The sequence below is a fragment of the Amblyomma americanum genome, chromosome 5 (assembly GCF_052857255.1).
Source record: "Amblyomma americanum isolate KBUSLIRL-KWMA chromosome 5, ASM5285725v1, whole genome shotgun sequence".
Lineage (NCBI taxonomy): Eukaryota > Metazoa > Arthropoda > Arachnida > Ixodida > Ixodidae > Amblyomma > Amblyomma americanum.
This window is the reverse complement of record NC_135501.1, coordinates 117955114-117980314: the sequence shown is the minus strand read 5'-3', so window position 1 is coordinate 117980314 and position 25201 is coordinate 117955114. Positions and strand designations below refer to the sequence as shown.

General features: G+C 45.8%; 1 protein-coding gene across 1 annotated transcript; it reads left to right on the top strand.

The window, feature by feature from the left end:
• The first annotated feature begins 7689 nt into the window (after window positions 1-7689).
• LOC144134960 (uncharacterized) lies at window positions 7690-20495 on the top strand. Its single transcript, XM_077667746.1, has 4 exons — window positions 7690-7801; window positions 12100-12209; window positions 15073-15293; window positions 20119-20495. The coding sequence occupies exons 1-4, from the start codon at window positions 7690-7692 to the stop codon at window positions 20246-20248; spliced, it is 573 nt and encodes a 190-aa protein (XP_077523872.1). The 3' UTR covers window positions 20249-20495.
• Window positions 20496-25201: the final 4706 nt, after the last annotated feature.

The window sequence follows — 25201 nt, the reverse complement described above, 5'->3', positions numbered from 1 at the left end:
AGTTTGTATGACTGAGCATTTGTACATTAAAACAAGATATCGGTAGATAGTGTTTCATAATACGCAAGCTATTCCAACTAAGGTCTCAGTTTCCTTTAGTGTATCCTAGTAGTGTCAGTGAATAATGTGCAGTTACCGAACTATGACAGTGTTCAAAAATAGGACCAGAGGCTGCGATTACAAATACTTGATGTTTGCGTGTTAATGAACGCTGTTATAATACAGCATTATGTCTCGTTACAAATGAATGGCAATATAAGTTTCATTTGACTGCCGAGTGTATATAACTGTTCCTGGTTGCATGCCTTTCTGAATACTAGATTTTTTTTTACAGTGGGGCTGTACATACGTTTAAGAATTTTACTATGCAGACCAAAATATATAGTACAACGACACACAGGTGGCAACAGCAGTGGTAAAACCCAATGACGCATCGACAACCCCCTAATTAACGCACTGCCGGTCACCGCCTTTCGTGGCACTCGACGACATACCTTCAATTGTTCTCAGAACTGTCGTTATGCCATGCACTAAGTGTACCGGAGAGAACAGGTAGCGTATAATAACTACTCCCTATTTTGGGTGCACTTACGCTACGTGTATCGTCACTTTAATCCATTGCTAATTGCAATTTATTATACTAACCACATATTGTTGGTTCAGATGTCTGGTTAATAATGCCGACAATACATTTTCCGACTTTTTCTCAATATTCATAAGGAGCTCTTACACACACTAAAACCCAAGTCCTTATATACTGCTTTATACGATGTTGGTGCATAGAGCCAGTGATGAATTGGCATTGAAGCGACCTGCATAAATTCTGAAGCCATTTATGAAATCTGTGAATGGCGCCCTGGGGCAGCAGGCCTACTGCATAGCTTTAGTATATACGTGTGTAAGAACACTGTCTATAAAATAGAGATACGTGCAGTAGAGTGAAAAGAATTTTTTAAATACACTCCTTTGCTTTCTGGCTCCGTTCATAATAAACGCACTGGGCCTCGCTTTAATTTTAACGACGACATAGCCAGGAAGGGCGCAAGTTTATTCGTAGTGGAGTGGCGTCGAGAGGAACAAGAGAGTGGGGTAAAATATTGAAAAATGCTGCGCGCTAAGTACACACCCACAGAAAACAGCTGAGACGACAGGACAGAAGCTGCTGCTCATCAAGGGCATCGAAAACTTTGCACGTTTACACCAGCCACAATTGAAAGCATGAACTGAGACGCTCAAGGCTGGCGAATAAAATCACCTCGTGGCTTGTGGTTGATGTCGTTTGCAGCCATTTTTAGACATGGAGTTGAATTTAACAACCACCCATATCTACTGGTGCTATGCCCCCAGGAGCAGGCAAAGTCTTGCTCCCGCACGATTTCACACAATAAAATTCTGTGAAAAGAGCCACCGCTGCTCGTGCCTACATCTGGCTCTGAATAAGCTATGTCCGCATGCAATGCAGTTTAACTTTCACAATCGGGTAGAAAGGCTGTGTTCAGCCGGATTTTCTTGCGTGAAAAACGACGGTGCCCTCTGCGATGCCTCATAACTACAAAGTAGTGCACATTATAAATAAGTCAGCAGAGGACCTAGCATGGCTAAGATCGAAAAATCATACAGTAGCACTAGTTAGCTTCGTTTATGGTGGCTTAACGCCCCAAACCGACGCAGGCTATAGGGGACGCCGCAGTGAAGGGCTCCAGAAATTTCGACCACCTGGGTTCTTTGACGTGCACTGACATCGCACAGTACACAGACCTCTTGAATATCGCCTCCATTGTAACTGGACTGCCGCGGCCAGGATTGAACGCGCGCGCCTTTCGTGCCAGCAGCTGAGCGCCATAACCACTGAGCCACCGCCGCGGGAGAAACACTAGTTACGGTTGGCACTCAAAGTCGCTACGTGCTAAAAGCATTTGACCTTAATGCCTTCATCATAATTGCCTTCTATGTAAAAGCCTTTACCCCTAAGACAATTACTGCGAAGGCCTTTACCGTAAGGCTTTTTACATTCAAGGTTTTTAACCTAAATACCTTTGACGTAAGGCATTTACCACACAGCTTTTTGAACTAAAGACCTTCACCTAGGTGTACCCTTAACCAAGGCCGGCCAGGTGCACACAACTGGCAGGTTGCCCACAGCCCGGTGGCGCAGGTGGGCCGCCTCTCACAAAGCAGGCTTCAGGCCTTCGTCAAAAATATATAGGCCAAGGGGTTTGCTTCTAAGCCGTACAGCGAGCCTCTCCAGCACATATGGCAGTCCTAAGCTTGGGAGGGCTGAGGACGCGAGCTCTTCCTACCTTTCAGAGACTAGGGCCGCTCAGGATGAAAAAATAAGCCACGTTTCAGGGTTGAAAAGCAAAACCCCAGGGCTGTACATTCTTCACAAAGGCTGTCAAAAATACAAAAGGAATATGAAATATGCCCGTATTCGGAAAATGCGCGTAATAGTGACCTGCCACCGTTGCCCAGTGGTTAAGGCGCTCGTCTACTGAGCTGGAATACCCGGGGTTGAAGCCGACAGTGGCGGACGCGTTTCGATGGAGGCGAAACAAAAGTTTGGAGGACGCTTAAGCTTCGTCTTAAGAGTGAGACGCGACAGCGTGTTGCAGGTTGCCAATGGACGCAAGGACGTGTGGCCCGTCGGACAGTTTAAGGAAATGACGCCTGTCTCACATATCTCGGTGGACACCCGAACCACGGCCTAAGTGTAGGAAAATGAAATGAAAATTGGTTTTAAGGAAAAGAAATGACGCCTATTTCACAATTCTCGCTGGACACCCATACTGCGCCGTAAGGAAATTTTTTTTTAATTGGTTTTTGGGGAAAGGAAATGGCGCAGTATGTCTAATATATCGTTGAACACCTGAACCGCGCCGTAAGGAAATGAATAAAGGAGGGAGTGAAAGAAGAAAGGAAGAAAGAGGTGCCGTAGTGGAGGGCTCCGGAATAATTTCGACCACCTGGGGATCTTGAACGTGCACTGACATCGCATAGCACACTGGCGCCTTTGCGTTTCGCCTCCATAAAAACGCAGCCGCCGCGGTTGGGTTCGAACCCGGGAACTCCGGATCAGTAGCCGAGCGCCCTAGCCGCGCAAATGGGCGCAAATGGAACTGACACCGAATGACTTTTCCTTCCCTTACGGCGCGGTTAAGGTGTCCACCGAGATGCGCCATTTTTCGCTCTCGGCCAAAGCCGCCGACGTCGACGACACCGGCTTTTCTGCGACACCAGCTCCTTAACGTTGTCGCGTTAAAAGGCGCCCGAGGGCGGTGCGATGTCAGTGCACTTTAAACATCCCCAGGCGGCCGAAATTATTCCTGTGACTACGGCAGCTCTTTCTTCTTTCACTCCATCACATATCCTTTCCCTTCTCTTACGGGGTGGTTCGGGTGTCCACCGAGATATGCGAGTCATTTCATTTCTTCAGAAACCAATTTTCAATTTTTTTCAATGGCGCGATCGCGCTAAAAATGTAGAAAACAGTCATGGAATCGCTGCGGGTTATTCAGCACCACTATCTCCGCTATCCTCAAAGATCGGGGGCGGAGAAACTAGTGGACGTGGGACGAATTATGCCAAAGCTTTCGTGAAATCTGCAACGGCAACCATCTGTAAATTTGGCTCAAATGTGAAAGCGCCTACGTAGGCCAGGCGTGTCACTATTTTAATGACCGCTTAAAGCAGTATGAGCTATTAAAAAAAATAGCACTGTAGCCAGCTTTAGGGCTCATTCCAATACACCCAAAGGTTGCTAGCCACGACTAAAGAGTACCACGATTCTAGGAAGAAGCGGGAAAGCTGTAGCACATCAGCTTTAGCAGGCACACCACGTAAAGAAAAGGGAAAGAAGATATTTCTGCACGGTTTCGCTTCACATGTGTCGACTTGACTTGTCACCGTTTTTTTTTTCGGCGCATTTCGTATATCGGCTTGTATAAACTGCGACCTAAAGGCAATAAAATTAGTTTACAATTTTCGCATGCCCGGTGCATCGTCACTTGTGTCCATCTTTGTTTGCGCAATTTATTCTTAGCACAAGCCAATGACCAACCAGCCCAGCAAGAAGTACTGCTAAGCACACATAAGGAGTCTTTGTGTGATGTGGTCTTGAAGTGTTCAATTGTTTCTTCCTTCAGGAGTCTGTGGAAAACAGGCACTGTTTTCGCTCTTGATCTCACCCTGTCTAGTTTACCAAGCACATCAGATGCTTTAATAAAGGAATAAAGAAACGCTCTATAAGCGACTGTTTGAAATGCACTTAAGGAATGAAGTGCTGCGCCGGAACGTGCTCGCAAGGCAAAACATGTGAACGGAGCGGTTCTTGAGCGGATAGCATCCGCGACTGAGAGATGTGAGCTTACGCAAGGCCGCACCAACACATCGGAACGTGCGTCATCGCGGCTGGGAAGGGGGTCCGGTTATTGATATTAAGCATAATAACAGTGCGCACTTGAATATGTTCCATTTCGATTCTGTAACGATCTCGGGAACGGAAATGGTGTAATTGGAATCAGCTTCTGGCCATTTATCCCGTACATGCCCAGGATCCTACATATCGGGCACCATTTTTTGCGTAGTAACTGTAAAGGTTTATTGGGCAAAGCATTGCTCCTGCTAGCATAGGTTTAAGAAGCTTTGAATTTATCTTGTGCAAGGGCTGTGTTATGTGCGTTCAGAAAGAGCCGCCTGGGTCATTTCGCATCCGTTTTTCAGATTGGACCCCATGAGCACATTCGAATCAAGGAAGAAAAAAAAATTTGCACATTGTCACAAGTAAAGCACCGTGCGTGGTGTGAAAACTGATTTTGAAGTCGAAGTCAAATGTTGTTTTACATCACGCAACAGGTAGCGATTTTAACTAGAATTCTACGTTATAGGACGCATCAAAAGCTGGCGTTCAGAAAAGTATTTTTAAGAATAAAAGGATGTTTCCGAATTTTGAACTGAAAAAAAAAATTTATATCAAAAATAATTTTTCAAACTCCTGAAGTTTCGGCATATATAGCTTAATTTTTTTAGTCGAACAGTTAAGTGCGTTTCTTCTTTTCTTTCTGTGAAGAAAACCGCTTTTATAATATCACATTCCAAAATGAAGCATAATCGTGTTTAGCGCCGCAATGGCTGCTTTTTACGCGCCAAGCGCAACGTGGTGCGGTCTACTTACTGCTGTAAAAACCACACATACCAGAATGTCACTCCTTGCTGGTTCTCGACAAGGGACCGAAAAGGAAGAGGGTGCTGATAGTCTGGGGTGGGCTTACCGCAAGGAGCAAGGAGCTGTTCTTTCTCCTGTGTTCTTTAATATTCTGTTGAGCTCAATTCCTCTCCACCGCCATGTACGCGCTTACGTCTATGCGGACGACATTGCGTTTTTTGCTGCTGCGCCGGATATACATTCCCTGTATGGTCTGTTGCAGTCATATTTGAATACACTTGAGCACTGGTTGAGCGCATTACACCTGAAGTTAAATGTTGGCAAGTGCGCCACCTTTGTTTTCCCTCTATACACTCCTGTAGTGGTCTCTCTCACTTGTCAGTTAAAATTATACCGCAGGTTCAATTCCTAAAATATCTAGGGGTCATTTATGACAACAAACTCACCTGGCGACCTCACATTGACCTTGTCGCGGCGAAAGGGGCTCGTGCCGTGGGCATGTTACGGATATTATGTCATCACCGGTACGGCTTGCGCAGAGATGCGCTATTAATGATCTACACTGTGTATGTCAGGCAAATTTTAGAATTTGTATCAGTGTTGTTTTCAGGCTCGGCTACATATAAACTTCGTCTTCTCGTCCTTTTAGAGAGGGAAGCACTTCGCATGTGCCTCGGCCTTCTAAAATTTGTGGCTATCAATGTGCTGTACCTTGAAGCCCGCATTCCGCGTCTCTTATCACGGCTTCAGTTTTTAACTGTGAAAACTTTCCTCAGGATCTATGAATCCCATTTCCACCGTTCCCAAAGCATTTACTGTTGTCAGCCGCCCTCCTTTTTTGGTGTCCCATGGTCTCGTTTTAATTCCCCTCAGGTAGTGTTTGTGCAAAGATTACTTCAGCCTTTAGATATAAACTTTTATGATATCCTTCCTACGCTTCGCAATGGGCACGCTATCTACATTGTTTTCGACGATATATTCCCAAAAAATTCAAAACTTTTGCCACCGACTATTCTAAATGGCCTTCTAGAAGATCATCTGAGGACCCTACCTACAGATATAGCAATAGCCACTGATGCATCGCAATGCAATGAAAAAGCAGGTGTGGGAATATTTTGCTCGCATTTAGACTGGTCCCTTTCACTGCGCCTTCCAGATTTCACCCCTATTTTTCAAGCAGAGTTTCAAGCAGTTGTACTTGCTCTACGCAAGCTAGACCCCTCTATTACAGCAGTTGCAGTAATTACTGATTCTTTATCTTTGTGTTCGTCCCTCGCTGCACATGTTGACGGCCCCATTTTAACAACTTTCTTTTCCCTCCTTCCGCCGCATTGGAGCCTTGTTCATTTAGTATGGGTTCCCGGTCACAGCGGGGTGACAGTAAATGAGATTGCTGACAAACTCGCAAAGGCTTCCCTCAGCGGCCCCGTGTTGCCAATCATCGCGGCTAAAGCCTATATTACAGCATATAGATTTCGGCGACGTGCGTTTTTAAGCACGCAAGACACAACACTTTTAACATCGGCGGATTATGAGCACCTTAACTATTATTGGAACAAGAAAATTTGTTGCTCTCGGCAGCTTGAAGTATCACTGACGAGGCTGCGCTGCCGCATCCCCCCTCTAAATTTCTATTTACACAAGTCGGGTTTGGCGCTCTCTCCCCTTGGTGCATTTTGCCGTGAGCCTGACTCTATAGAACACTTTTCGCTGTATTGTCACCGATTCAACTCTCAGAGAAAAAGGTTGCTGGAGGAGCCCTTGCAGCATGTTGGCCTTAGTTTGAGCAGCCCGCTCTTGCTATCATTTGGCGCCACCACATTTGGGTTCAGCCACAGATCTAGCTGTTTGTACCTAATAATTGGTTGGTTTTTTTGGGGGAAAGGAAATGGCGCAGTATCTGTCTCATATATCGTTGGACACCTGAACCGCGCCGTAAGGGAAGGAATGAAGGAGGGAGTGAAAGAAGAAAGAGAAATAGGTGCCGTAGTGGAGGGCTCCGGCATAATTTCGACCACCTGGGGATCTTTAACGTGCACTAACATCGCACAGCACACGGGCGCCTTAGCGTTTTGCCTCCATAAAAACGCGGCCGCCGCGGTCGGGTTCGAACCCGGGAACTCCGGATCAGTAGTCGAGCGCCCTAACCACTGAGCCACCGCGGCGGGTCCGATCTGTTTGTACCGCTGTTCTAAATTTCCTGATAGAATCTCACCTACTGCCTTGCTAAGTGTTGCAAACTTTTCTTTTCTATGAATTATTACATTTCGACCTAATCATTATTAGTTAATCCCTCTCTTTATTATTATTCTTATAATTTTGAAATCAAAACTCTCATCCCTTTTCTGTTCATGAGGAAGAATTCACCGGTGTTGCGCTCCCATGTGCTTTTCCTTTTTAGTAACTGCGTTCAGGTGAATAGCCACCTGATTCTTGGCCGATCCCCCAGTGTGGGTATGTGCCATCTTTTGATAGGCTAACAACAACAACAACATCATCATCATCATCATCTGAGAGCAAAGAAGAAGATGGCGGCCGCTATCGTTCCCGCTCCGCTAGAAGACCAAAGTGACGCACTGTGCCGGTTCTGCGCCGGTGACGGCCGTACCGAGCCGCTGGTGACGCCCTGCACTTGCGAAGGTAAGCCGGGCACGGTTCTTAGTCGCGAGTGTACACTCCAAACAAAAAGCAGTAAAAACTGAGCAAGCTGGCCTGTCTAGCGCACTCCCTTCAAAAGGCTTAATCCGTCTGTACTACGTTACTTTAGGTTCTTTTTACTCCCGTTTAGGAGTACACTCTTGTACAGAGCATAGCAACCAAACAATGTTTCGGTGCCACTTGTGTACCACGCATCCGAATGGCTACGTTGCACTGAATTAGGAATTCGGGCACTACAGAATACATACTTGTGACGGTTGTAAAACAATTGTGTTGTTCTCTCTTTGGCAGCTCATAGGACAGCTGAGCAGTGGGAAACCAAGGTAGGACATGAAAGAGCACATCGAAACACGAGCACTGTCTTGAAACTGCTTATTTGCCGCGCTGTCTCAGGCTGAAAATTTCTTGCGAGCATCTCCTTCAGGAATGCCGAGCAATACAGATAGCATAACTCGGCTGGTGGGCACTCAAAGTCACGGGTGATTTGTGTGGTTGAAAGTATTGGGAATAATGAGTATTGCGAAATCTACAAAGAAAAAAAAGATTCAAGGCGTAAGCATCAACGCGAGATCATAGCTGTTAGCCTCGCACAGCTTGATAAAAATTCGGTAAAAAGTAACCGTAAAAGTTGCGTTTTAGGCAGCGCTGAAATCCTCCATCCTCTGCTAGAAGACAAACTCGGGCTCAAACCAAGAAAAAAGGCATGCCAAATCGGCCGCAAGAAACAATCTCCGTGTGCGTGAATTGTGCGTGGACACCGTAACATATGGCGCGGTTAAATCAGGACCACTAGAGGTTCTTTAACGGGCGCTGAAATGTCACACTACCAGGTTGTTTGTGCATTTCAGCTTTGGGACTCCATAGAAATACGGCTTCCATGACCTTGAGCCCGTGACTTCGGAATTAACAGCTAAACGAAACAAGCTCAGAATCAGCTTGTCCCTTGTGATGATGGTATTGTCTATCACGTATAGTTCTCTAGTGAAAACGAATGTGGTTGACACACAAGCGGATGTACCACCAGCGGCCTAAAGGAGCGTTCATTCCTTCTAGCCACAGACTGAGCCCAGGCGATTTGCACGTGCCTGTCTTAGAGTGAAGCGGTGTTATCGACACCGCAGATATCAGAGGGCCGGCAATATAATCAGGGCGGCCAAGATAGCCTGTGCAAGGTGCAGCTCTAAAAGCGTGACATGGCTTGCGCTATCGACGAGATTGCGTATATTTTTAGATGAGGACCACGTGGTGCCCCAGCGGTTTGAACATGCCCTTCGCATGCGGGAGAAGCGCGGTTCTACCCCCCGTGTGAAAAGCGGCTGCCCATCGGTGATATAATGGGTACAAGCTTTCCCCTGGGTTGGTGCTCGGCTTCTGTGGGAGGAATTGCTTGGGAAATGGGTCTTTGACCCCACCTTCAGTAGACGGAAACAACCTTGCGCCATTGCGCTGTTTGGCTGCAGGTGCCCTTGAGCCATAAAGTTCTTCGTCGTCATAACCATCATTTTAGATGCATGGCTTGCAGCAGAGAAAAGATCATTAAACCTGCGTGCACTTTTTCCCCTGTTGCACGGCGTTTCGTGTGCGGGCTGTCAACGTCACGTGAAACGGGGACAAGACAGCCGAAATTCGAGCAGGAAACCGAAAGTATATTCCTGAACGCTGCTGGGTGAAATCAGAATTCCGGGCAAGAATCGCAATACTATCGCACGTGAACTTATGGAAGCCGATATCATGAAGAAAAATGGGCGTGATTGTATCAGCGATTCTTCTGTTGAAATGCAAAAAAGTGAAATAGTCATTCTTGATAAGGTTTTGTAAGATTCGGCCTTGGCGTCTGCAGTTTGTAACATGCGCGTTTTTGACTGGCCATGACTGGTTGTTTTCTGTTCCCCTGAAATAGGTCCACGTTCTACGAATAAAAATAGTTGTCATTTTGCGCTCGTCCTGTACTCTCCACTCGTGTGTGTATTTTTTTCGCGGGACTCTGCTATGTCAGAAGTTAGCTATTATAAACAACCAATTCGCCAAACAAGCTTAATCTGCGTGCTAATATGAGAAGAGCATGATGAAGAGATGCTTTGTGGCTACTCTGCTTGGCGACTGTGGGCTCTTACAAAACGCCTCGATAAGAGCGGGTTGGCTGAGACGTCAGGCCGGCGACGCTCACCCCGAATCTGCGTCCTCCGCATTTACATGCGCGGGACCCAATAATCCGACTGATGGGTGGATATTTTTCGCATTGCTTTTGAATAGGTGTTGTGGGTGGCGCCAGGAAGTCTTGTTAATTTAAGTTCTCTTGTTATTTCAGATGGGTGGAAAGTTGGGCTAGTTTGATTGTTTTCATGATGGAAGTAGTACACAGGATAAGGGCGCAGCAAGTAGAACGACACTCGCGATCGTGCCTGCCGTCTCTCTTTTGTCCTCGTCCTTAACGCTACTTTAATGATGAAACTCTTGGTATTTGTTCCGTATGTTTTAAACTCTGAACTCTACGCTGATTATTTTCCACTGTAAGCTATTTCCACCCCATTGTAACTTATATTTTGATTTCTGCGGCCGTTCCCGACTTCAGCGTCACCCGCTATCGAGGCAGAAAGTAGCATGAAAGAGTGCGCCCCAGGTCGCGGATAGCCGATTATGAAATTGACAGAAAGTTAAATTTCCCGTTGTGGAAGTAACAGACGCGCTTGGCAGAAAAGAAGCAAAGAAGTGACGTTTCAGGCGCTACACGGGAGCGTTATTCACAATGAGAATGTATTAACAATTTGCAAGAGATCCCTATTAATTAGACGCAGTTTTCAGTGTCAGCGTCATTCTGGCGCCGCGAAGGCATGCCTCAATATCCGGGCGCTGTGGTCTCACATGCTCACGATCACAAACCCAACGCGAGTATGTTCACCACCACACACTGCCAATCATTAGGCTCAATCGGGTTTGTTACCGCGCACTCTCGGACTATGACGCCGCAATCGCTTGCGTTCGCTGTTAAGTTCACAGCAAAGTTGTCGTGCTTCTTAAACTACTGCCACCTATGGTGAACACATCTCTCCGGAAATTCATGTCGGATTTAGAGGTTCCGGCGAGAATATATTTTGGAACACAGCCTAACGGAAAAAGGGGCTGTCGTTGCATTAGTTTGTACAACTGGCGTTTATGCGGTACGTTGCGTGCTGAAGGTCGTAAAAGACGCGATCTCCACGTAACTTCCCGTGACCAGCTTATGTTGTATGAGTGAAGGTAAAAGAGATTCGTCAGGAACTATTCCTGGGAAAAAGCAATTCACTTCGAGTATCCAAAGTATGACGTCAGCTTTGTGGACGCCCTACTCGATATTATCTTCACACATCTTTCCATAAGGAGACGGGGCTGTGGAGGATACCCTGCGATGTTTTTAAGAGCGTTAGCTCTTACTACTTACGTTTGTCAAAGACGCATCTGTCTGCAATGAAGGTCAAATTGACCAAAACAGATACCACGTGACCACACCATATCACATAGCAATAGTGAACACGTAGCGCCTCAACTGACTCCTATACTTTCGATCCGTTATACATGTAGCAGTATAGTGGTCATTGAAGTGACCGCTCTCTCCCCATGGGACCACCATTTGCATAATATTTTGGGGCGACCCGCTTGACACAGAATGCTCGGAGTGGTGTCAGATGACTTGACATATTCCTGAGGATAAAACTATTAATTGAGATGAAGCCCGAAATGTGTGGGATTCGCAACGACGACTTTCCGTCCCCAAACCGTGCAATCCGAGGACCTTCAGATGGCCATTAATTACGGCTAAACCGTTTGTCGCAGGCGTTCCGGATAGTGCCAAGCGATTTGTACTTTTATGATGCACACGTTTATAAAATTTATTAACCGGTATAACGAAGAAATATGCCGGATATAGTGAAGGTGGCTGCAAATCGCAACAGTAGTGCAAAATCCATGAGGTAGATGACGCTCCTTGTCTCTAAGAAGAGATGTTTCGGGAAAGGAAACATCCACGGATGTTTGGATTTGGTTTTCTGCACGTTTCCTTAGCACACTGATGTAAAAACTTGAAGCTCCCGTGCTGACGCTTTTAAGTCGAACACTGAGGCAATTTTGGCGGCAGTTTTTTTTTTGTAACTGCCGACCATCGCGCCCCGAACGCTGTTCTATAAAGGATCTATTCGTAGCAGTTGCACTACCTTCTAAGGCCCTGCTGTTTACCTTGTGATAGTGGAAAGAAAAGAAGCCAAAACTCGGTAGACTTGGTTTAGGCGAATGGTTTATTGCTGCAGGCACCAGATCTACCTCGCACAAGTCATGCCTCGAGAAGCGGATTCTGCAAAATGGCCTCACCAGTTGCCTTCTGTGCAACTACAAGTACGAGTACAAAGTCAAGACAAAGGTATCTATGCGGCACAAACACCCTGCTGCTCTCTGAATGGAGACTCTGAAGGAACATAATATAGCCCTAACGATTAACTCGTAATGCCTCTGGGTGCAATGCCGTGGCTTTGCAAAAAGTAATGTTTCAACGCACGTTGAAAATCTTGAGACACCAGGTTGTTTTCTAGCTGCGGCTGTCCTAACTTCGAAATTCATTTCACGTGTGCAATATTCGACAGGTCCTTGTAGCACCGCACGCGAGATGGCCTTGTGCTTAAGACATGTGGCACTGCATCGACAGGGGGCTGTTTAAAATCCAGCCAACCGCTGCGCTCTGCCCTCCAAAAGTAGTTCAAGAAGAGAGTAGAACTGCAGCCATGGAGGCAGGAAAGCTCAGGAGAGGACCCCACTCCTCGCAGTATTTGGCCGATGGCGCAGCCATTAGTAGCGTTGGCCACAGTGGCATCGTCTACTTCACTGTCTGCAGCGCATGCGCAATCGTGCTAAGACGGCGGCCAGGTTGGGGGAGGAGGGGGGGGGCGCAACAGTGAGCCAGCTTCAAAAATTTAACGTAACGGCTTCTCCTAAATTCTTTCCTTCCTCCTTGTCGGCAGCAGTGCCTGCAAGCCTCACCTTGGTGGCGACAGGCGCTTGGGGATATCTTAATTTCGGAGACTCCACCGAGTTCGTGGAAGAGATGCGTGTTTATTAGGAGAAAATAGTTAAGTTCTAGAGGTACCTATGCTATTGTCGCACACAGGAGGTGAGAAGCGCGCTTTCCGTTCTTCCTTCTGTCAACTTTCTCAGTAGTGGTGATGAATGAAAACTGCTCTGCTGCTCTGTCAATTAAAACTTTAGTGCGGTGGGAGAAAGAGAGGGGAGGAACATGAGGATGTGCCGTATTTCAGTGATACGATTCATGCAAGTTCTGATGTAAGCGCTGTCATGGGATAAAAGGGCTGGCAAAATTCAACTAAAAAAGCACTGAGGTCATTTTTTGCAGCTGCCTGGTTTAAGACGGAGGGCGTATGCTGCACCTGAACGTGGTAAAAAACAGCACAGCGACGACGGACACGTACGAAGGAAGAAGAGGGACAAGCGCTGACTAACAACTGAGGTTTATTAGAAAAAACACAGGTATTAATACATCTCCAAAAGACAACCAGGATACATGCTTCTCCGAAAACACTTCTAATCATGGGAACCGAGATACCTAATCTCAAAATCATGAAGAAGCACCAAAGCTGTGCGTACACATGTTTCACCACTCACGTGGATGTGATATTGTGACAAATAAGACGAAGTTGGCAGTGGCTCGAGACGGAGCGCTTTTGCGCTAGGCCAGCGACCATTAAACCATCTCGTTGCCATCAGTCATCTCGTCTCATACTTCGGCTAGCCGTCACGTAACAATATGCCTCACACAGTTTTCTTGTTAATTTTTCCTTATGCCTGCAAATAACTTTTGTCACATGAAAAAGAGGAGTGCACATAACCCCAGTTGTTAGTCAATGCTTGTCCGTCTTCTTTCTTCGTATTTTTCCGTCGACGCTGCGCTGTTTTTTTTTTACCACGTCCATGATGCACCAACTCGCTCAGTTGTCGGTTCTTCTGCTGCACCTGAGAAGTAAAGAATTTGATGCCAGCACCTCGTGCGCTTTTTCAGTACAAGCATGCAGGAGACAGTCTTCTATGACAGCCAGTGGGTGTCTCTTCACTACTGTCAACAGAATGTCAATAGGGGATAAGCGACTTCGTTTACAGTGGGGACGTCTACTGCCCTGGAGGGATGATATTGTTCATAAGTTTGTGTAAGGTTCTAGCATATGAGCATGAGAATCTTAAATTTCTTCTTGACGTAACAGTTCTGTGCTTCACAGCTCTATTAGATGATCCCCTGGCCCAAAGAGGCGAAAGAGCGGCTTTTCAGAATAATGTTGCGGCATTGCTAAATCATTTAGTGAAACAAAATGGCTAATTGGTCATCATACGAGGCGAAGCTAAAGATAGAGGCACTGCAAGTGGGATTTCAATTTATTTGTTTATCCGTACATCTTCACAGGCACTGGTGTATACGGGTGCAGGAAGAGAAACTAAGTAACATTAGTGGGGCACACATGACATCCCAGTACGACTTTTGAATCCAGAACAAGAATATTAAAAGATAATCATTGTTTGTCAAAGATATTTCGATCCTTGCACCCCACAGTAAGAGTGTCCCGCTGCTATTTTGCGATTAGCTGCTGTTGGTCCAGAAAATGCGATGCTATCTGCCTGCTTAACACTACATTGCTGCGATGTGCACTATAAACACGAATGGAGTACATAGGGAGTAACATTTCCTCTTGCGCACTCCCTTTAAAGAGAATGGTATGCTGCCCAAGCCCTGCTGTAGATTTCGATCACTAAAAGTGTGGAACCCGGACGTTTCTTAACAGAAATAAATGTATTCCTCAAACCATCCGTATATCAAGCAGCTGCGAAGATTCTAACTGAGGTTTCAAACCCCTCTATTATCTAACCTCAATGCCACTGGTCCCGCCTTTAAAAACCTCATCTCATTGCTAAGTAAAGTTACTATGCTTTTCAGTTGGAATTGTACCTCCGTTGCCAAGAGCACGCATTACACATATTTAGTGATAAAAATCGGCTCCGTTTTGTGCGGCGTACCCTGTCCGTAAGAAGGAGCACTTTAGAGGACAGCTAATTTCCTTTCTACTCGCATTAAGGCGTATTCATGTTCAAAGTGTAGAAGGCTTCTCGCAGTGCACTGTTGTCCCCAACAACAGGGCAGTGCACCTACTGGACGCCGGCATGTACCCATTGCGCTCATCAGAAAGTAGACTATCCGACGACCGCCTGGTCTGTTCCTTGCTTCCCAGCCCGTAACGCAATGGCTGGTGTCGGAGGAAAACCGGCGGGACGTCTTCCAGCTGCTGTCCATGCTGACCCAGTACCTGTGTGACACCGTCGTCATTGTCATCGCTGTCGTCAAGGCCGTCGAGATGGTGGTTCAGGCTCCCCTCATCATTGGCATGGTCACCGCACTCTGCTGCGGAACCTGCGCAGTATTCTGGGTCTCCCTGCTCTTCATCGATCTCTGGTAAGTGTCAGCTTAGGTGTGCATAGGTGGTAACCATTAGTTACGCCTTTCCCAGTGCAGCGAAAGCGTCTAGATTTTTCACCTTTATATGTGTTATTATTGGCATTACGTATTATAACAGAGCCTGTTATAACGGTAATCAACTCGAAGTCGAACACTCTAAGCACAGCCTTACCATGGACGACAATATTAATGCTAAGGCTGGTTAATGTGGATGACGCCTACTGGTCATTTCTTCAGTGGCCACCTCGACTAAACTAGATTTCCTTGCCTCTAGACTGCACAGTTTACTACCAGTTTATTGTTTATTGCAGAGTGAAATAAATGCCAGTATAGTACTGGATTCTAGACTTTCCGCCGTTTTAAACCCTTCGATAACCCTTAAACTGAGATCCTGCATAGCAAAAACCTCTTTATTATGGCGACTGTACATAAACTTGTCTATAGAGTTTATAGACTGTCTATAGACAAATCCAAGAGAATAGTCTATAGGCGAAACAGTTCTTACAGACAGTCTATAGACAACCTGTAGATTTATGGCCATACACTTTAGTATAATTTGGTCAATAGATTATGAATAGACAAAAAGAAATATCTCTACGAAGGCAGTATAGTCTATAAAAAGTTTATACACTTTCTATAGACAATCTTTATAAGGGGATCCTGCTCGCTCATCCACCTTCACCTAAATCCTAAACGTGCCAGGTGTTTGACGGCGCACATTATACACCACCCACGATCTTAATGGCTCATACTAGCCGGAAAACAAATTATCCTTTTCGTGCAGAACGCGGGAGTTTTCGGTGACGACGATAGCGACATAGGATCATCGCGATCACCGCTTGAAAATGGCTGGCCCCCAGATCCGCGTTAAATCTGCGCTCGACGAGTTTACAGTTTGCCAGAACGGCGGTTGTCGGTGATACTTGCATTTTACTTTATGGCCTTTTCTTGTTTTAAAATGTTCATTGAAATCAGTATATTTGCCATTATTAGTGTGCAATCCATTGGTAAAGGCTAACTTAATTTTGTGCTCCTTTATTGACACAACGATGGCTCTAAAAATAGTCACGCTCTTGCCTGTCTCTTACTCCAGGGCCAGGTATTGGCCGAGATAGCAGTGCCGCGACCATATTTATTGACTCCCGGAACCCTGCCAGTGTATACTACTGACACAGTCTGGGGTGAGGCCCAGATTAACTATAGGAGCGCGTAGAGAGTATTCTTGACATCGTTCAATTTCCAGTGTTCTTTTAACAGTGTCGTTTTGCTCAAGAGGGCTCACTATGTATTTCAGGGTTACCAAATAGTGCTGCGCCGGCAACTCCGCGCCCTCCTGGAAAGGCTCCTAAAAATCTCTCATCATAAACCAAGGATTCATTGCAAAACGGTAAATGGTGGAGCTGACTTTAGACACGCTGAATTCCTAACTGGAATTCACTTTGCAGGTACTTTGCAGGTAGACAATGGGCGCGCACCGATGAGATGTGCTTAAGAATCGCGATGCATCATAATGTATTATAATCGACGCAGATGCCAATTTTAACCTGAAAAAAATTGTACAATAATTGAAACAGTTTGCGACAGAACATTACCAGCACTACCAATTCGCCCACTATGCTGTGCCAAAATATCTGGTGCTTATTTTTGAGAATGGTAGTCCTTAGAACGCTCTTTCGGTTGCCTGTACCATCTAAGGAAAATCTGCATGCCTGTCTAGGCTTTTTGCTACGCTGTGAGGTTAAGGGTGGTAGCAGCGAGGCAACTAGGAAACAAGCAATTTTTTTGTCAGAATTGGGGCCCACAACAACAGACTATTTTGAGTGTCGATAGCGTCTATAATGAGCGACGAGGTATGCTTCGCTGGCAGTGAGGGGCTACAAAATTAAAGCGGTCTTTCTTTACTTGAGCTCAGTTTTTGGCATATAAGTTCAAGTTTATTTGTAATGCATGGATTAAAAGTGAACGAAAAAATTGGAGGCGGCACTTAGGCACCGCTTTAAGGGAATGATGCGATAGCGCAATGGCCGATTCCTATATACGCAGAACTGGTGATTATCTACATTGAGAGATCCCTGGGAGTCCTCATACCATTTTTGGCGCAGTGGTGCAGCGGTTAAGCGATGCGCCACTGCCCTGCGATGGCAGGTGCTCTCAGAGGTTGTAGGCCTTGTGCCGCCCAGGTGTCTCTTCCCGAGCCACCAATTTTTAACTTAACTGCCACCTGCCACGGCAGGCACTTTGCTCACTATCAGGTGGGCAGGCTGTGATGAGGCCACGTGACATAGGTGGCCCACCTTCCTCATAGGTTGCTCTCTGGGCACCACCTGCCCGAGTCTTGCTCGTGATTTTTCGTTCACAATGCCGACGCTGACATCGGATTTTCTGGACCATGGGGCTTTTAACGCTACCGTGTTAATAAAATATACCACACGATGCTTTAAAGCATGCGACTTCTGAGGCAACCTCCTGAACAAAATTGGTAGTAGAAAACTGCAAATAACAATCAGTTAAAATGCTAAGTAATGACAAATGATTCAGAATATCCTGCTAGGCACATAATACCGGAAAATTAATACAATAAAAATGCAATTTCGATCTTTCAGCACGGTAATGACACCGCCAGTCGATTAAACACATTTTAGCGCCATGACAAAATGACTGAAGAATTAATGATGCCTTAGGTTCGGAAGGCAAAGAAATCATGAAACATGTCCGCAAATATGCGTAGTTACAAACTTGCAGTAATTAGTCCTCAGTTTATGCAACAGATTATTACCCTCTTGAAATTTATTGGGATTAGTAAAGGTAAGCTGTTCACCAAAGCCATCAGTATAAGCCTCACGGTTATTAGCTTGCACATAATAACAGATAATTTCAGATTGAAAATTTGTTGGAGTGGAAGCGTGTTTAAGCTGCGAGACAGCGGTAAAATGCACGATCGTAGTAAACTAAACGACATGAGTCTAATGGCTTGATTCTTAAGGGGGCAAAATCTTTCGATTTATGCCAAATATAGGCTGCCCCAAGAGTAAGATGACTATTGGTATACATAGAGTAACATGACTGTCGGTATAAGCATAATATCCGTGATGTTACCATGATATGCGGGGTTGAAAATATGACAGTGTTTTTATTAGGTTATAAATGCCGAACGAAAGTTTATGCATGAGTTAGCACGGCGGTGGAACTTGAAGTGCTTATTTAGAATGATGCCCCAGAAGCATGCAAGTCATAGAGATTTGGAGAACATTATTATCGAGCTTCAATGTTGGAAGAATGTAAATTGTAGCCAGAGGATAGAAAAATATCCCCAAAATTGTTTTCGAAGGGTTTATTTGTTGAATTATATTTTGAAAAAAAAAACACAGATTAGTTTTATGGCTTGGTTTTATGAGGGTTTAACGTCCCAAAGCGAAACAGGCTATGAGGTGCGCCATAGTGGAGGGCTCCGTACAATTTAGACTACCTGGAGTCCTTTAACGTGCACTCACATCACACAACACAGGGTCATGAAGCATTTCGCCTCGACTGAAACGCGACCGCCGTGGTCGGGATCGAACTAGCGTCTTTCTGGTCAGCAGCCTAGCACCATAACCTCTGAGCCGCCGCGGTGGCTTCGAAGAACAAAAAACGAGAAAGAATTGGTGTTATCGTAACGTAATGCTGGCAGCTCACAAAAATGTTTCTTTTTCCCGCTCGTACCACAGTTCCACATGAAAATTTCTATTGGGAAAAGAAGGGAAGGAAACCTGTTAAACTGAGTCTATCAAGCAGGAGCTTTTCCTTCAGTTCTGTTTCTGCAGTGTTCACTTGATACTCTAGTGGATGTCGCAGCAGGCAGCTTCTCGACGGCATGCAATGGACGACAGCAAGTTGTTTTGTAAAACACTGAAGTGAACAACACGCGATAACTTGTGCAGCGGGAAGCACAATATGTGGGTACAAAGGAAACACACACTCAATATCCAGCTACCATACGTGGTTGAGCCCTCTCGGCTCGCTCGTGACGAATTTACCGTGACGAATGATACCACACGAAATCCGCTTTTATAAACGGGCGCCAGACTGTTGATTTCCTCTGCGCAAACATAATCTACCCGCGTGATACTTCCCATATGCTTCGCGAAGCCAGCTCGAGGAACCTCACAAAAGAAGACACCAGAATAGACATTCATTCCGTACCCATTTGTGGACAAAACTATTTTTGAGCGAGAAAGAGTTTATTAACAAAAGTGAAAACAGCGCTAATTTTTACACAAACACACAGAAGGACCAGACAGCACTGGCGCTGTCCTGTCTGCGCCCGTCCTGTCTAGTCTTTTTGTGTGTTTGTGTAAAAATTAGCGCTGTTTTTAATTTTGTTACACGATGTTAGACCAACTAGCCCAGGAAGAAGTACTGTTAAAGAGTTCATGAGCGCAATTTTTTTCATATATGGTAAAATTTCACCACGGCAATCAATATATCTGCAGATCTCCCGACGACAGTTTTGAATTTTTTTTTTGGCTTTTGACATTTTTGGTATCGTTTTTGGAGATATATTGATTGTCGCGGTGAAATCTTACAAAAGCGCTCCCCATTGGTTTTCTATGGCAGACTAAACTGCTCGATGCGAGCAATGGAAACACTACAAACGAAAGATTTTGCTACATATCGGAAGAATGGACCACCGCCTTCATTATCTCTACACCAGTACCTTAAATGTTCCCATATTCACAATTTTTGTCCAAGAAAGTTCCACATGTCTGCATGCGATGGCGAATGCGGGATCACATCTCCGCCCAGCGTATCGAGTTTTCAGCTTTCGTTCGCGTCTTCGCAGGACCTTTTACGTTCCACTACGCCGCTGGCTGCGTGACAACACCACGGTGGAGCTTAGCGTGCCGACGAGGTCGACCGACAGCCGCGCCCCCGAGAGTTGCCACTCGACGGACGAACTGCGCGGAGAATGACGCTGTGGGCCGAGAGCACGGAAGACCGCTGTGCACACTGGCACCGCGCTGACGTCTTCCGCTCTACGATCTGTCCACACGCGCCGGCGATCATGTGGGTCATGCATTGCAGGTCCCATGCACGATACCACTGATGTTCGTAATTATTTTCGCCCGTAATTCGGGCACTGCTTATTGACGCTCGGAAATGAAGAGCGATCCCTTCCTGCTGCACGCCAATCAGACGCAGCGTTTCAAGAGTTCTTGAGTCTACACCACGGTGGGGTCTACACAAAAATAAATTCAAATTTTATTAATTTTCTGTAAATATAACGCAGCAGGCTCGAACAAAAAGTGAAGGGAGTTCACTTGGTAGCGTTCGAGCCCGCTTTTTCATGGCGCGCAGTAGCTACAGGTTGGTATGTATTTTATTAAAGCAAGTACTCTTGGATGTCACAGAAGAAAGGTAACAGTGAAACTATACATAGCGAAACAAGAAATGAGTCTGACAAAGCGCTGTTGGGAAGTTAAACAGTTCTAGAATAACTACATTAAGAATAAAGGAAGGGAACAGGGAATGTCGCTTGTGCAATACCGTGAAAAAGATAGGACACTAAGTTTCCTCGCGAGTTGTTACTGCCGGTCGAAAGGCGAGCAGTGACACGCGAGAGGCAAATGACGGATCCAAAAGCATCATTTTTGCTATCTTGAGGCTTCTTGTCGAGCAATTGATCTACAGCAGTATTTCAGCCATGCTTGTTAAACAGTATACACACGTCTGCACACATGTTTAGACCGCTTGAGCGGCGCGCTCGGCCGCCGCGTCTGTGACAGTCATTCCTAGGCGCCGGGGTCGATCAGGCTATTTGAGACATCAGCTGCAAACCTTGATCGGTCAGAATGTATATTCGTGACAAGGTGTAATCTCGAGCCGCAGGCCATTTGTAAGTGACACCAGTGTACTCTCTATTGTAACTTTCGAACCGTCTAGACAAGTCTGTGGAAAAGCGCCATCATGACTGAACGAAGCATAGTGCACCGTTAAACCTCTGAGCAACATAGTGGAAAACATTCAGGTTAGGTCACTGGAAGGGCGTCATTAACACAAACACGAGTTAGGAAACTCTAACGCAAACACAACTGAGAAAACTCGAGCCTTCACTCAACACACTTCACAAGGCCGCTCTTTTTCTGCAGATCAGCGACTTCCGTACGGCCTCTTTCGTACTCTCGCCGAAATAACACATCTCGGATACAGGCATTTAGCGCGCTTGTCTTGTGCGGAGCTGGGGTGCGACATTCCGAAGCGAGCAGGCATCACCCCCATCAACCTAGCATCATTTAACCAAGGCATTCAGCTACCTTGCAACATCGAATTTCCAAAGAAACAAAAAAACACGACGCCACGCATCCACGACGGTGGACGTCACGCACAAGTAAACTATCACCGCAGAAACAGGATATGTGTAGCGATACACACGGCCGCCGCACGGACTAATATGGGTTTATAAGCGCATGCAGTATATGCTCCCGGACAGACAGGACTAATCACCCACACTGCTGGACTATATGCCAAACCTCCCAACATAACCACTCAAGGAAATCACGCGATAATGTAAGCAATACAAGAAGTATCTCCACTCACTAAACACAGAGTGTACAGTATGCTTGGTTTCACCTTTAACCTTTTCTTTTTTCTTTTTCTTTCTTTTTCGCCTTCTTGCTCTCTTATCTCTTTTTCTTTCACCCTCATCTGGAGAGAAGCTTTCTAGGCTAACAACCAGGTAGACCTCTCCTCTACTCATTTAATGTTTCTCCTCCTCCTCCTCGTCCTCCTCCACCTCACTAAACACCAAGCCACAAACATCAACATCTACGCGAACACCTGAAAAGCCATTCGCAATTTATACAATGTCAACTACTGGCAACCCACTTATACATAACATTCAAATAGAGTCCTATAACCGCATTTCGAACATTAAAGTCAGCCTGCGTTGTATGCATGGTCATGCTGAGATCAAGGTAAAGGAGTTGGTTCACAAACGGACCTGGAAAATTAACATGCGGGCTCCTTCCGTCTCCTGGTCAAATCCAGCACGAGCGGAAGACACCGCGAGATACAAAAAGAAAATAGCTGAACATTACAAGACAAACAGGAAAAACTGCACAATTTTACCCCAAACCTCACCCGCGACTCAACAGGCAACAAGCACATGTCATTCATCATCATCACCATAATAATAATAATAATAATAATAATAATAATAATAATAATAATAATAATAATAATAATAATAATAATAATAATAATAATAATAATAATAATAATAATAATAATAATATAATAATCATCATCATCCTTACTGCGGCCACTGTAGGGCAAAGGCCTCTCCCATGCCTCTCCAATTAACCGTGTCCGATGCCAGCTGCGCGCACCGTATGACCGCGAACTTGATCCCATCCGCCCACCTAATTTTCTGCCGCCCCTTGCTATGCTTGCCTTCTCTTGGAATCCACTCCGTTACCCTTAAGGACCAGTAGTTATCTTGCTTTCGCATTACACGCCCTGCCCAAGCCCGTTTCTTCCTCTTGATTTCGGCTAGTATATAATTAACCCGCATTTGTTCCCTCACCCACTCTGCCCGCTTCCGGTCCCTTAACGTTACACCCATCATTTTCCTTTCCACAGCTCGGTGCGTTGTCCTTAACATTTGCTGAGCTCTTTTCCTTTGCCTCCACGTTTCTGCCTCTACGTGAGCACCGGTAAGACACAGTTGTTATATACTTTTTTCTTGAGCGATATTAGTAAACTGCTATTCATGATCTGAGATAACCTGCCATATGCGCTCCACTCTGTTCTTATTCGTCTAGTTATTTCCCTCTTATGATCCGGATCAGCAGTCACTACCTGCCCTAAGTAGAGCAATCACAGAGCACCATTAAATTTGATAATCGGAGCACCCCTATAATTTGAATGTTGACCCACCCCCAAAATTTTAGTAGGCCCACCCTGGAAAATGAAATAAGGTGGATTAGGGGGCTGATTAAGGTGGATTACTATAATTATATATGGCAATCCAATGGAAGGTGCTCGTGCAAGACTGGCCACGGGCTTTAGAATCTTCAGAGGCTGGCGCTCAACGAAGAAGACGACGAGAACTGCCGAACATTGCGAAGCTCGAGCGCTGAACACTCCGAAGATCGAGCGCCGAACGCTCGGTCGCTCGTGCGTGCTCTGGACGAACGCGGTCTCCGATCTGTTCCTAGACGGTACCGCTGGTTGTTCGTGAAGCTGTGCTTATTACTGTGCTGCGCTCTTATTACTGTGCTGTGTGTGCTGTATTATTAGTGTGCTGTGTTCTTATTACAAGTGGTGGAAGTGCCAACGATCCCTCGCCCTGGAGCTTCGCACCCGCGCATTGACTACCTCCTCTGCAATGCCTGAGACCGTCACCGAAACCGCTTCACCGCTCCCGTCGGCTGTCTTCTGTTCCGGCGCCGCGCGGTAGCGTGACCCGACCATCTTCAGCGGCACAGATGACACGGATGTGGAGGATTGGTTGGCCTCCTATGAACGCGTAAGCGCATACAATAAGTGGGACGATAGCGTCAAGCTCACCTACGTTATCTTTTATCTGAGCGACGTAGCCAATCTCTGGTTTCGAAACCACGAGGCTGACATCTCAAGCTGGGCAGCTCTAAAAACCAGTCTGACAGAAGTCTTTGGCCGTCCCGCTGTGCGAAAGCTTCGCGCCGAGCAACGCTTGCGAAGGTTATTACTGTGCTGTGTGTGCTGTATTATTAGTGTGCTGTGTTCTTATTACACTCGAATAGTCTAGAAGGTGATGACTAATGCATGTCAATAAGGGCATTGGAACGGGTTCCTTCGAAATTTTTAACGAGAAAATTGGAAGAACATTGGGTGCTCATTATAGACACCGTAGCAGGCAACCAAAATGCTAACGCATTTTCCTTGAGAATATGGTTAAGAAGGCCCTCAAGGTTTCGTACAACCAAGTCATACTTAGCTGCCTGATCAAAACATGAAGACCGGTTTTTACTCGGAGAGAGCGCCAAATGCAGCGACGAAAAAAACACGCAAGTGCAAACTTCAGTAGTGCTTTATTTTTATCCCTTTGTGAAAACATAACGACAGTATTAAAGGATCTACAAAAAGAACGAGGAAAATCACCGTGTGGCAGTAGTCTAACACACAGAGTTATTCTCTGTCGAAGCCCTCCAGAATTTCATTTTTTTTTTGTCTTCTACAGCAAGCGAAGGAAGGTTCACGCCGTGCGTCGAATACCTGTCGCTTCAACAAACTCTCGCAAAAGATTGCTTCTGTGAGGAGACACTGTGCTACAGCGATTTAATTTTGGCCGACACCCACCTACACAGCCTTGTTTTCCTAGCTGTCCTCCTTAACTCCAAAAACGCATCCCCATTGTGTTTTCCTAATCGGTCCCTGATAACCAGTCTATTCTTAGGCGGCCATACACACGTTGTTCCCATGACGGATTACACGTTGGCCTATTGACGCATGGATGCTTGGTGTACATCGGACTTTTATCGTAGGTTTGATCTCAAGCGCAGTTACTGTTTATCCAGAAACAAAAACATGAAAACAACGCTGTGTCGCATCCTTTATTCTTTTCTCATGCAAATGCAAAACTAATTCGAGCACCCGTTCGCGCTCTCAAGAACAGAATGTGCTTCGAAGTAGCAAAGAAGACAAGGCAATGCATTCCAGTGCAAGCGGATGTCTGCAAGAATTTCGTCCTATTGACATCCTTTATTCACATAAGAGCCCGCTTTCGCGAACAATCGTATAACCTGACAAGATTTATCGCTCTGGCCTCCCTAGTTGAGTACAAGACTTTTTGCTTGCTTTGCATGATAAAGAACTGAAAATCCTGATCGGTGCCGTAGAATAAAACCCGCCTATGGGACTTTTGCTTCTTACATTTGCATTAT

Coding starts and splice junctions, on each gene's coding strand:
- LOC144134960 (XM_077667746.1), top strand. CDS start 7,690: ATGGCGGCCGCTATCGTTCCCGCTCCGCTAGAAGACCAAAGTGACGCA. Junction 7,802..12,099: donor GACGCCCTGCACTTGCGAAG/GTAAGCCGGGCA, acceptor TTATTGCTGCAG/GCACCAGATCTACCTCGCAC. Junction 15,294..20,118: donor CTGCTCTTCATCGATCTCTG/GTAAGTGTCAGC, acceptor GCGTCTTCGCAG/GACCTTTTACGTTCCACTAC.